The sequence below is a fragment of the Hyla sarda genome, chromosome 2 (assembly GCF_029499605.1).
Source record: "Hyla sarda isolate aHylSar1 chromosome 2, aHylSar1.hap1, whole genome shotgun sequence".
Classification (NCBI taxonomy): Eukaryota; Metazoa; Chordata; class Amphibia; order Anura; family Hylidae; genus Hyla; species Hyla sarda.
Window position 1 is genome coordinate 495012506 of NC_079190.1, and position 13748 is coordinate 495026253.

At 48.6% G+C, this 13748-nt stretch overlaps 1 protein-coding gene across 1 annotated transcript in view; it reads left to right on the plus strand.

Moving 5' to 3' along the window:
- The window catches only part of FAM3B (FAM3 metabolism regulating signaling molecule B), a 57069-nt gene that overhangs the window by 24680 nt on the left and 18641 nt on the right, over positions 1 to 13748 (plus strand). The window contains exon 2 of the mRNA XM_056560910.1: positions 13383 to 13526. Within this exon, the coding sequence (XP_056416885.1) occupies positions 13383 to 13526 (144 nt within the window). The remainder of the gene's footprint in view (positions 1 to 13382; positions 13527 to 13748) is intronic.

The following is a 13748-nucleotide window of genomic DNA, read 5'->3' on the forward strand; positions in this document are numbered from 1 at the left end:
GCAGGTGACACTGGTGACAATGGTACTTACCTTGTCCCGTTCTGTGGCGGGGGATCTCCTCTAATCTTCTCCGGTATCTTTGCTTCGGGCACCCGGTTTGGGGCACGGGCGGAGCTTAGTGATGTCACTGCTGCTGTTCTCTAGCAGTGTGACCCAGCAAGGAGCAGCTCCGCCCATGCCCCAAGCCGCTGCTGCGGCTTGGGGCATGGGCGGAGCTGCTCCTTGCTGGGTCCTGCTGCTAGAGAACAGTAGCAGTGACATCACTAAGCTCCGCCCGTGCCCCAAACTGGGTGCCCGGAGCGAAGATACCGGAGAAGATTACAGTAAAGAATCTCAGACTGTGTTGATGGTTAAAGGGGTATTCCAGGAAAAAACTTATATATACATCAACTGGCTCCAGAAAGTTAAACAGATTTGTAAATTACTTCTATAAAAAAATCTTAATCCTTTCAATACTTATGACCTTCTGAAGTTAAGGTTGTTCTTTTCTGTCTAAGCGCTCTCTGATGACGTGTGTCTCGGGAACCGCCCAGTTTAGAAGCAAATCCCCATAGCAAACCTCTTCTAAACTGGGCGATTCCCGAGACGCGTGTAATCAGAGAGCACTTAGACAGAAAAGAACAACCTTAACTTCAGAAGCTCATAAGTACTGAAAGGATTAAGATTTTTTAATCGTAGTAATTTACAAATCTGTTTAACTTTCTGGAGCCAGTTGAGATATATATATATATATATATAATATATTTTTTTTTTCCTGGATAACCCCTTTAAACCTTCTTTCCTCTAGACGCGGAGGATGCCCCCCTATTATTTTGCCACCCAGGACAGAAGGTCTTGGGGTTTGTTTCCCCACCATGTTTTTCCATGATCCTTGACCAGTTCCCCACTCCTTTAGAAAAAAAAAAAAGCCCCCCCTAGGAGACAGAACCACCAAGGGCTGGGCCCCACTCTTCAAGGGCCCCATAGAACCTTTATGGATTACATCTATATTATGGAAAGCGATTGGGATAAAAAAAAATAAAAAATTTAAAATGCTCAAATGGTTTGTTTTGAAAAATTTGGGTCAGAAAATGTTACTAAAAAAAGGCATACCCTATACTTCCTTGGGTTGACTGACTATCGGTGTGTGTCACCGGGCGTGTATTATAAGTCTTGGGCGGGAGATGGATCTCGCTTAATGTTTGCCTTTTGAAAAACGAGTTAAATGACGTGTTGGACTTTGAACCTGTCAACTTTGTCATCCTATAAAGACGCATCATAAAGGCCTTCACCTTCAGTCTAAGTACGAAAATATATTAGAAACCACATTGTCGGCTCTATCTTTCGCTGCGGAGAGCTCTATCTGGTTTAGATTTTATTGACAAAACATTTTATGCTATCAATAGGCAACGACCTATAGAAAAAAATGTGGGCAGGTCCTATAAATGCTGTGAGTTATAAAGCGCAATTTCATTGGTTGGTGGTGTTTCTGGGTCCAAGAACCCAGGTGGCATCTAACAATCTGTTAAAGGGGTACTCTGCCCCTAGACATCTTATCCCCTATCCAAATGATAGGGGATAAGATGTCTGATCAATGGGGGGGGGGGGGGGGTCTGATCAATCTTTGGGGGTCTGATCAATCTTGTCTGTGGCACGCCAGACATCCGGTGCGCGGAGTGAACTGGCGATGTGGGGTGGAGGCTCGTGACGTCACGGTCACGCCCCGCTCGTCATGTCATGGCCATGCCCCCTCAATGCAAGTCTATGGGAGGGGGCGTGACGTCTGTCACGCCCCCTCCCATAGACTTGCATTGAGGGGGTGTGGACATGATGTCACGATTGGGCGTGAATGTCACGTCACAAGCCTCCGGCGCTGCGCCCCCCAGAGGCAGGACCCCCGCGATCAGACATCTTATCCCCTATCCAAAGGATGTCTAGGGGCAGAGTACCCCTTTAAGTAGATTGTCCATCCCTGCTATAGAAGTATGATTATTCATGTTGTAGGTGGTTGTATGGTTCAGACTTTCATCGGTCACATTTTAAGGACTGCCACCTTTGGCCTCCCCAACCTTTGGCATAAAATTTTTTATACTTTTCACATAAAGGGGTTGTCTAAAGATAAAACCTATATTCAGATGTCTTATAAATGAATATATTTTGGTAAATTAAGGTTATTTTACCACCTTTCCACTCATGTTTCCCTTTTGCTTTTGATGCAGACTGTCTGCTCCATTGTCTTCAGCCTAACATTCTGTCTGGTGTACATCCTGTAACAGACCTCCTGTTCCGGTATGCAGGACACTCTAGCCGGGAATTCAGCCCACTATTTCTCCCTCCCACGATAACCCCACCTACAACATCCCTGACAACTATCCTTGAGAAGAGTCGGGAGGCTATTGGATAGTCAGCATATTCTGCTTGAATGGGCACTGTCATTAAACCTAATTTTTTGCTATTGCACTCCTTATGGTATATAAAAAAAATCTTTCTAATGTACTTTGTTTAAAAAAAAAAAAAAAAAATAGTTTTCTATGTTTTATTTGCATTTAAAAAAGCTGCAACTAGGTGTCTCCCCAATTGTCCAGAGCCCATTTCCCCCCTTTCTCTTGCACAGACTTTGGACTCCTGCTGGCCTGGCAGAAGTCCACAATCAGAAAATGCTGGGGGGGGGGGGGAATGCAGCCTTAGCCAATGATAGCTCATTTCACACTGAACTGCTCTGGGTTGTGTGTAGCAGAGTGAGGGAGGAAGTTCTCCCCTGTATGGCTTCAGATGATATCACGCCTGTTGGGGAACTCCTCCCCTTCCTACTTTGTGAATCTGACTGAGCAGAAAATACAGAGCAATATCAAGGTAGAAAACTTAAAAATAATAAAAATAAAGGCCGGGGGGGTGGTTTATCATGATGGGGGCAGTGAACTGGGAGGATCATAACATTTAACAAGATCATGACAGGTACTCTTTAATGGGGTACTCCGCTGCTCAGCGTTTGGAACAAACTGTGCCGAACGCTGGAGTCGGCGCCGGGAGCTCGTGACGTCAAAACCCTGCCCCCTCAGGACATCATGCCCCGCCCTCTCAATGCAAGTCTATGGTAGGGGGCATGACAGCCGTCACGCCCCCTCCCATTGACTTGCATTGAGGGGGCAGGATGTGATGTCATGATGGGGTGGGACTATAACGTATAGGAGTACCCCTTTAAATCACCAGGTTTCCCCAACTTTAATATATTGTGTATGGCCAGCTTTAGGCTTTTATAGCAGAACTGTTCCTTGGGAATTTGGGGGTTGTCTTAAAAATGTATAATATAGCTTAGAGTTCCATACCTTACCTCCAACCTAGTATTTGCTCTGGTCACACCTGAGTATACGGTTGTGAGTGACATTAGGCACTGTAGATAATATTGAAGCTGAACATGTGTTGAATTACGTAATCTACTTATTATAGTCTGTTCCTGTTGGGGAAAGATATATAGAACAGGTCGATGTGCGAGATTATGGTGACGGACATTATGTAAATGACTGTCAGCCGCCCATTCTACATATTATCTTCAGGCTTCCAGCCATGGAGACCTTTCCTTTAGAAAGGTTATATCTTTTGTCTGACACACACACATCCTGCTGAAAAATTGATATATAGAGATTGCAAACAGCGCGGCGCTGCCTACTGATAAGTTACTACTATATGTACGGGACACACGTCATAATGATAGATAAGGATAAGGTCCATCGGTAGTCTATTGCCTTAAAGGGGTATTCCGCCCCTAGACATTTTATCCCCTATCCAAAATGATAGGGGATAAGATGTCAGATCGCCGCGGTCCCGCTGCTGGGGACCCCCGGGATCCCCGCTGCGGCACCGCACTATCATTACAGCACAGAGCGAGTTCGCTCTGTGCGTAATGACGGGCGATACAGGGGACGGAGCATCGTTACGTCACGGCTCCGCCCCTCGTGATGTCACGGCCCGCCCCTTTCAATATAAGTCTATGGGAGGGGGCGTGGCGGTCGTCACGCCCCCTCCCATAGACTTGCATTAAGAGGACGGGCCGTGATGTCACGAGGGGCGGCGCCGTGACGTAACGATGCTCCGGCCCCTGTATCGCCCGTCATTACGCACAGAGCGAACTCGCTCTGTGCTGTAATGATAGTGCGGTGCCGCAGCGGGGATCCCGGGGGTCCCCAGCAGCGGGACCGCGGCGATCTGACATCTTATCCCCTATCCTTTTGGATAGGGGATAAAATGTCTAGGGGCGGAATACCCCTTTAAAGGGGTACTCCGCTGCTCAGCGTTAGGAGCAAACTGTTCCAAATGCTGGAGCCGGCAGCTCGTGACGTCATAGCCCGGCCCCCTCATGACGTCATGCCCCACCCCTTCAATGCAAGTCTATGGGAGGGGGCGTGACGGCTCGCCGTCACGCCCCCTCCCATAGACTTGCATTGAGGGGGCGGGGCATGACGTCACGAGCTCCCGGCTCCAGCGTTCGGATCATTTTGTTCCAAACGCTGAGCAGCGGAGTACCCCTTTAATGGGGTACTCCACTGGAAAACATTTTTAAATCAACTAATGACAGAAAGTTAAACAGATTTGTAAATTACTTCTACCTTCCAGTACTTATAAGCAGGGATCAAGTCCTGGGCAAAAAAAAGTGCAGGAACTCAAGATTTCCACTCAAGGGCTGGTCCTGCAGAACTCCTGCTATTGGGAAAGGTGTTCATGCTGTGGAAAAAGTGTAGGAACTCAGTTCCCACTCGTTCCTGCAGCACTTGAGCCCTGCTTATAAGCTTCTGTATGCTACACAGGAAGTTTCTTTTCTTTTTGAATTTCTTATCTGTCTGACCACAGTGCTCTCTGCTGACACCTCTGTCCATGTCAGGAACTGTCCAGAGCAGGAGAGGTTTGCTATGGGGATTTTCTCCTACTCTGGACAGTTCCGGACAGAGGTGTCAGCAGAGAGCACTGTGGTCAGACAGAAAGGAAATTTAAAAAGAAAAGAACTTCCTGTGGAGAATACAGCTGCTGATACGTACTGTAAGGATTAAGATTTTTTAATAGAAGTTATTTGCAAATCTGTTGAACTTTCTGGCACCAGTTGATTAAAAATATTTTTTTCCAGCGGAGGACCCCTTTAAATGAACCTCATGAAATTCTGTAGCTCTCCTCCAAGCTAACTAGCAAAAATGGTGCAAATTATGGCAAATTTATCAAAATGGAGCCTTTGGTTTAGACAAAGTTCTCTTTCTTGGTCTACATCATATACACTAATAATAAGTCGTTGTCGGGTGCTGTAGTTGATGGGTTCCTCATGCTGAATGACCGCTCTAAATCCCATCAATGGGGGCCCAGAAGAGGTCACAGATCGCACTAGATATGGATGGGTTACCTTATGGCATTGTCATCCAGGGGACCAGGAATGAGTTGGGGAGCAATGCCAGGGACAAGGACGGAGATGGAGGAGTATAGGACTGAGAATGAGAGGACAGACATTCTGTGGACTAGGAGTGAGATGGGGAGCCATGCTGGGGACTAGGAGTGAGATGGGGAGCCATGCTGGGGACTAGGAGTGAGATGGGGAGCCATGCTGGGGACTAGGAGTGAGATGGGGAGCCATGCTGGGGACTAGGAGTGAGATGGGGAGCCATGCTGGGGACTAGGAGTGAGATGGGGAGCCATGCTGGGGACTAGGAGTGAGATGGGGAGCCATGCTGGGGACTAGGAGTGAGATGGGGAGCCATGCTGGGGACTAGGAGTGAGATGGGGAGCCATGCTGGGGACTAGGAGTGAGATGGGGAGCCATGCTGGGGACTAGGAGTGAGATGGGGAGCCATGCTGGGGACTAGGAGTGAGATGGGGAGCCATGCTGGGGACTAGGAGTGAGATGGGGAGCCATGCTGGGGACTAGGAGTGAGATGGGGAGCCATGCTGGGGACTAGGAGTGAGATGGGGAGCCATGCTGGGGACTAGGAGGGAGATGGGGAGCCATGCTGGGGACTAGGAGGGAGATGGGGAGCCATGCTGGGGACTAGGAGGGAGATGGGGAGCCATGCTGGGGACTAGGAGGGAGATGGGGAGCCATGCTGGGGACTAGGAGGGAGATGGGGAGCCATGCTGGGGACTAGGAGGGAGATGGGGAGCCATGCTGGGGACTAGGAGGGAGATGGGGAGCCATGCTGGGGACTAGGAGGGAGATGGGGAGCCATGCTGGGGACTAGGAGGGAGATGGGGAGCCATGCTGGGGACTAGGAGGGAGATGGGGAGCCATGCTGGGGACTAGGAGGGAGATGGGGAGCCATGCTGGGGACTAGGAGGGAGATGGGGAGCCATGCTGGGGACTAGGAGTGAGATGGGGAGCCATGCTGGGGACTAGGAGTGAGATGGGGAGCCATGCTGGGGACTAGGAGTGAGATGGGGAGCCATGCTGGGGACTAGGAGTGAGATGGGGAGCCATGCTGGGGACTAGGAGTGAGATGGGGAGCCATGCTGGGGACTAGGAGTGAGATGGGGAGCCATGCTGGGGACTAGGAGTGAGATGGGGAGCCATGCTGGGGACTAGGAGTGAGATGGGGAGCCATGCTGGGGACTAGGAGTGAGATGGGGAGCCATGCTGGGGACTAGGAGTGAGATGGGGAGCCATGCTGGGGACTAGGACTGAGATGGGGAGCCATGCTGGGGACTAGGACTTAGATGGGGAGCCATGCTGGGGACTAGGACTTAGATGGGGAGCCATGCTGGGGACTAGGACTTAGATGGGGAGCCATGCTGGGGACTAGGACTTAGATGGGGAGCCATGCTGGGGACTAGGACTTAGATGGGGAGCCATGCTGGGGACTAGGACTTAGATGGGGAGCCATGCTGGGGACTAGGACTTAGATGGGGAGCCATGCTGGGGACTAGGACTTAGATGGGGAGCCATGCTGGGGACTAGGACTTAGATGGGGAGCCATGCTGGGGACTAGGACTTAGATGGGGAGCCATGCTGGGGACTAGGACTTAAATGGGGATGGATGCTGGGGATTTGGAATGAGATGGGGAGCCCATGCTTTAGACCAGAAATAAGATGGCAAACCATGCATGAGACAAGGATTGAGATGAAGAGCCATTCTAAAGTTTAGACACCGCATTGCAACCTGGGAAAAATCTGAGACAACAGTCATTTTGTATGCTGTTAAAAATAAATATTGGGGTGAAAATCACAGAATAATTGTGAGAAAACCGTCACACACAGGTACAGACACTATATTATGAACTACACTAACTTTACAGCCCCTGTAGCATAGTCAAATAAGAAAAAATCCACGAATACCCCTTTTAAGTAAAGGACAACTATCAGTATGAAGATGGCGCATTCGTCACTTCTGTTCACCTGTCAGATACCAGGAGTTGTAATGTATGAGCTTAGTTTGGAGGCGACACGATACGTCACTTCCGGATTGTTGCCACAGATACAAGGACACTATAGTCGGCTTCTTAGCGCCGGAGGTGAGAGGCTGCGTCACCTTCGGGTTGCTACGGATACGAGGACGCTATAGCCAACTCTCATGCACCGGAGGTGAGGTGTGTACGTCACCTCCGGGTGCTGAGGTAGAAGGAGAGATGCGTTCCAGCACTACCCTATCACGGAGTGGGGGCGGAGCCTTGAACCGGCACGCCGGAACTCTGAGGCGGTTAAAAGGATGATGCACAAGGCAGAACGGAACCGCCGCCACTCGGAGCTTGATCTCTGCACATGGGAACGCCGAGGGATTGAGCCCTATCATGTAATCTATCTCTCTCCTGATGATCCGTGATGGAAGAAACGCGTTGAGAGGCTTTTTTTTTTTTTGCCTCCATGACATCATATGATATAAGTATACGTTCTTAATCTTTCATAGCCCATACTGCTCGACACTTTTGGATATAGGTATGTGTTGATATTTTCTAAATGACACCTGCTTGTGCAGCACTTTCCCTTTTATATACATCTTGGAGGTATATATGTGTGGTCTACACTGCATTTATTACTGATTTTTATGACTCCTACATCTTGTATTCAGCATGTACCTTTAAAGGGGTACTCCGGCCCTAAGACATCTTATCCCCTATCCAAAGGATAGGGGAAAAGATGTCTTAGCGTGGGGGTCCCACCGCTGAGGATGCCCCCAAATCTGGCATTCAGCCCCCAAATCTGCATGCCGCGCTGCCAGCTCAGAATCTGCCGTGTGTCGACCACGGGGCCGGTGTATCGTGACGTCACGACTCCGCTCCCGTGTGATGTCACGCCCCTCCCCCGCTATGCATGTCTATGGGAGGGGGCGTGACGGCTGTCACGCCCCCTCCCATAGACTTGCATAGCGGGGGAGGGGCGTGATGTCACACGGGGGCGGAGTCATGATGTCGCGATACTCCGGCCCCGTGTGTATATACCCCTTGTGTATGTGTTGGGAATAGTTGAGGACATCTGGTACCTACCATCAAGAGTATCAATTGCATCTATTATCTTGCACACATAGCCGTAGGGATTGGCCCGGCTAGCAAGTCAGTGTATATTTTTAGCAAGTGAGTTAGTGTACCACAGGGTAAGGACAGCAAGTGTGAGTGAGGTTCCGGTGCGGGACCGTCCTTATTAGGATGACCATTCCGCCTAAGCGTTACCTGTAGGGAGTCACAGGCTCCCGGCCTTCCCAGTTGTCCCAATCCCTGATCCACCGGGTTTAGAGCATGACAGCTACATCATTACGTATACCTTTCCATTGAGGATATATTTTGGGATTTATCCTTGGCATTGTTTTCATACATTTATTGGGGGATTGATGCGTACCGTGTTATGTGCTTTATCAGACGAGTTATGAGCAGTACGCTCTTTCACTAATTGTCATAGCGAGCTCTTTGAGCACTTTGTGTTACCCTTGGTTTTATGGGCATGTAAGTTATATTTTAATTAACTCTATTATTCTCTGACTAGTTTTTGTCGATAGACGGATTACCTATTCTGTGAATTATATTGGTTTCTAGTTTACCTAATGATTTACCACCAGTCTTATTCTCCATAGCCAAAGCCCGGGCTTCCTATATGACCCATTCTACCCTTTTGTACCCTGATGGCCCCATTACTCCTATGTTTGGCAACCCTGATTTCCCGCCCACTCTCACCAATCGCTCTTTCTTGCTCTTTACCAAAGAATTGGGGGCGACCTTTCTTGAGTCCAAAAGAGAGTGTACAGTCGGCACTGCCTTACTTCCCCAACGACACAATCCTATTACTAGATTTCGACTAGCCAATACTAGTTGACTTTTTGATCCTTCCCGTGCTCAGTGATAATAAACGTAGCTCGAAGTTGCATACCTTGCATGGAAGAAATGCAAGGTATTTGTTTAGCTGTAGAGTAAAAATGCCGCAGTTGGGAGTACTGAAAAAGCTGTAGGTGTGAGGGAGAGTTCCCTTGCATAAGGTCCAAAAATGGGCTCAGCGCTGAAGAAGTCAATAAGTCAAGAAAGAAATGAAGATCACGGCACTCGATCTGGATGCAATTAAAATTATTTATTCCCGCTTGAGGTACATAAGCATGTCAGGAGGGGGCGAAGAGACGGGACGTCCAGTTGATTAAAAAAATAAAAAAGTTTTCCACTGGAGTACCCCTTTAACAACTGTTCTGTTGCATGGCTTACTAGTACTTTTCCATTAAAAATAGGGAACATAAAGACCTGTTGGAAAGTCGTGCTAAAGTTGCATGCATGGCGCTTAACTAGGAATCGTGCTACTGAGTTATTGTGGCGGACTAGCCTTAGGGCTTTTAAAAGTGAACAATGGACTGATCAGAGCTTGTTTACCAAGCCCATTACATTCAAAGGGGTACTCCTGGCGCTAAGACATCTTATCCCTTATCCAAAGGATAGGGGATAAGATGCCTGATCACGGGGGTCCCGCCGCTGGGGACCCCCGTGATCTTCCACGCCACACCCCGTTAGAATCAGCCCCCGGGTCTGATTACTGGCGATCACGGGGACGGAGCATAGTGATGTCACGGCTCCGTGCCCGTGATCGCCAGTAATCAGACCCGGGGTGCGGCGTGGAAGATCACGGGGGTCCCCAGCGGCGGGACTCCCACGATCAGGCATCTTATCCCCAATCCTTTGGATAGGGGATAAGATGTCTTCGTGCCGGAGTACCCCTTTAAGGGCTTAGTAAGTGTATGGACCTTCGCTTTAATCAGTCGTCGTTTGCCTATTCCTTATTACACATGGGAACAAACAAGCATTAGCTCGTTCTTGGCTGATCTCCCGCCCTATCACACATGGAGATGTCATCCTATTCAGCTGATAATGCGCCATGTGTAATAGGGCACTTAGGGCCCTGTCGTAAGATATAAAGTACTGACTATTAAGGTGCCCATAGAATAGTAGGCTGCCAGTAGCAATGTTTAAAGGGGTACTCTGCTGCTAGACATCTTGTCCCCTATCCGAAGGATAGGAGATAAGATGTCTGATCGCGGGGGTCCCGCCGCTGGGGCCCCTGCGATCTCCCGCAGCATCTGGGGTTCTAAACAAACACGGGGTTCCTGCGGTAGTGGTCGTGATGTCACATCACGGCCCCTCCATTCATGTCTATGGGAGGGGGCGTGTCGCAGACACGTCCCCTCCCACAGACATGAATGGAGGGGGCGTGGTCGTCACGTCACAATCACTGCCTCTGGCTCCGAGGGCTCTGAATAAAATGTTCAGAGCGCTGGAGCACCGGAGTACCCCTTTAAAACAGTGCTGAGTTTACCATCCAGGACAGAAGGGTCTGGGGTATCTTTCCCCCCCTCTACACCCTTTTTCAGTAACCCAGTGGGCCAAATTTTCCAACAGCCTTCTTTGCTAACAATGCAGTTCTTTTGGCGATGGGAATCCTGCTGCCCAATAGCAAAGAGGATAAGTCTATCCAGTACTGGGCCCTCTCTCCCCAAGGGCCCCTATACCAGTTGTATAGTCGTATACCGTATAGTCTGGTATGTACGAGCTTAAATGGGCACTGTCAGATACAAAAACTTTTGATATGTTGTAAAGCATGTATAACCAATCAGTTCTGCAATTGCTTTCATTAGAAAATTTTAAGTATTTCATACTGAAAAAGCCAGTCAAACAACTGTCCCCCCTGCCAGCTTGGACACCTACTAGTCCGGCTGTGTCCATGCATCTTCACCTATGTCATGGACACACTTCCTTGATTGACAGCTGTGAGCGCAGGGCTCAGAGCTGGAGGAAAAATCCTCCCACTATCAGCTTGTGTCCGGCTACTGTCAGTGAGGACAAGCTGGGAGTTGTAGTGTTGCTAATGCTAGTGGAGATGTGAGCAGACAGCATACTGAGGGAGGGGGCGGAGACCTGCACAGTGAGGCCACGCCCCCTCCCTTTGAGAGGAATTCAGACTAGTGAGCTAAATTAAAAGTGTAATAAATAAAGGTGCTAGACACATAAAAATTAGATGTACATGGTCAGGATTAGGTACTGAGTGATAGATGATGATAAAAAAAATTTTGTTGGGTCTGACGGGTACGCTTTAAAGGAGTACTGCAGCCTAAGACTGTTGAGACCCAATTAGCTCCGAGCAGGCTATAACTACCCCTCCCCCTTACTACAATAATTAATTAAATAATAACTGACACAACAACAATTCAACTTTTCCGTGGGTGGGGATCGGCCACAGCTTTATTTATAAAATTACTTATATAAATAACAATTTAACTGTAACAAAGACACCGATTGGCTTCTTGCCAACCCGAGAGGTGCTGCCACACTGTCCTGTGTGGAGGTCTACCCCGGGTTGACCCCGCTTTCACCGTCTTCTTACCGCCAAGCTGTGACTTACAATAAACAGAGATACAAAAAGGGAGGGAGGGAGGGCAAAACTCCGGGTCCTGGGCAGATTGAGGGGGGAAGGGAGGCACCACAGCTATAAATACCCAGGGGAGGGCCTTTGAAAGCCCGGGAAACTATTAGACCCCTGATTGGTGCACTCCTTCCCCCCCACCCATGGGACATACCACTATAGTTAGCAACAAGTTTTTACAGGCGGGGGAGGGGGCTAAAAAACATTGCCTGTATATTTCTTAACCCCTTAACTGCTCACCAGTCAGGGGGCAAGCTAGTTATGCACAGCTTGCCCCTCCATACAACTGCGGATAGGGGATAAGTGTCTGTACGGGGCTTCGGCTCTGCTGCGTCATGCTGCGGCCAACGCTCCTCCTCCATTTATCCCTCCCATAGGACTGAATGGAGGGGGCGTGGCTGTCGATCTCTCAGTGAGGTCGACGACATGAGCATTAGCCACACACATCCGTGGCAGTGCCGGGTCCCCATACGGGAGATCGCAGGGGGTCTCAGCAGTCCTGCGGAGAGGGGATAAGTTGTCTATTGCTGCAGTTCTCCTTTTAAAGAGTAACTCCGATAATCAACAAAAGAGAAAAATCCAGCTGTCAAAAAACATGAAAAGGAAAAAATGTAAAACTACAAACTTTTAATGATATGCATTATGCATTAAAATCCCATAAAAAGCGCAATATGTCACATGAAGAACGTAAAAAAATGCTGACGCGTTTTGGGCTGAGTTAGCCCTTAATTGCCATGATTAAGAGCTAATACTCACATCGAAACGCGTCAGCATTTTTCCATGTTCTTCACTTGACATGTTGTGCTTTTTATGGGATTTTAATGCAAATCATTAAAAGTTTGTAGTTTTTAAATTTTTTTCCTTTTCATATTTTTTTGGGGAGCTGGATTTTTCTCTTTTGTTGTCTATCACTCACGTGGGACACGGCCCCAAGGCCCTCCGTGTTTCCTGACTACCCCGGTGATGCTACTAGTACCCCTATGCAGACTGATGGTGAGCTGACTTGCGTCTTTTTTTTTCTTTTAACTTCCATAATGCTTCGGCAGCAGGATATCTGTTTAAAGGGGTACTCCGCTGCTCAGCGTTTTGAACAAACTGTTGTAAACACTGGAGCCAGCGTCGGGAGCTCGTGATGTCATAGCCCCTGCCCACCTCCTCAATGCAAGTCTATGGGAGGGGGCGTGACGTCGTCACGCCCCCTCCCATAGACTTGCATTGAGGGGGTGGGGCTATGACGTCACGAGCTCCCGGCACTGGCTCCAGCGTTCGGAACAGTTTGTTCCAAACGCTGAGCAGCGGAGTACCCCTTTAAATTTCCCAGCAACATAGTAGCCTAAAACTGCAGTGATTTGCTGAATGGGATTTTCCTCTATGGGTCTCCCAAAAAATCTGTATCCTGATCGCTTTAGTCTCGGGCTACAAAGTTGCCGGGAGGTTCAAACCGATACCCTGCTGCCGGGGTAGGATTGGAGTTACCCTTCAAGGGGCTGCTATCTAATGTGCAGGAATGGCTACAATGTATGAATCTAAACCTGTTGTCCCCGCTGTTTTCCAGATACATTGAAGGCGGTGGGCCTGATATGTGCTTCACTATGTGCCTGGTATATGGGATATCTGTTCGCTGAGATATTACCGGAAGACTCCTTACAGACGGCCATTGGGAGCATGCAGAAATTGGGCATCAAACCAGTTATCAGAGGTGAGTCCTATATTTATATTTATCTCATATAAATCAAGGTTATAAAGATTTGACTATTGGTCTAATTGATAAAGCATTTAAAGGAAAACTCTGTAGCCTTCTAGGATGGGACGCTGGTGACCATACATTGTTGTCAAAAATTATTTTGTATACGCAAAACACATGAATAAAGTCTGAAAAAGTCCATGTGTCATAGAATATCTATACCCCAAAATAGTGATC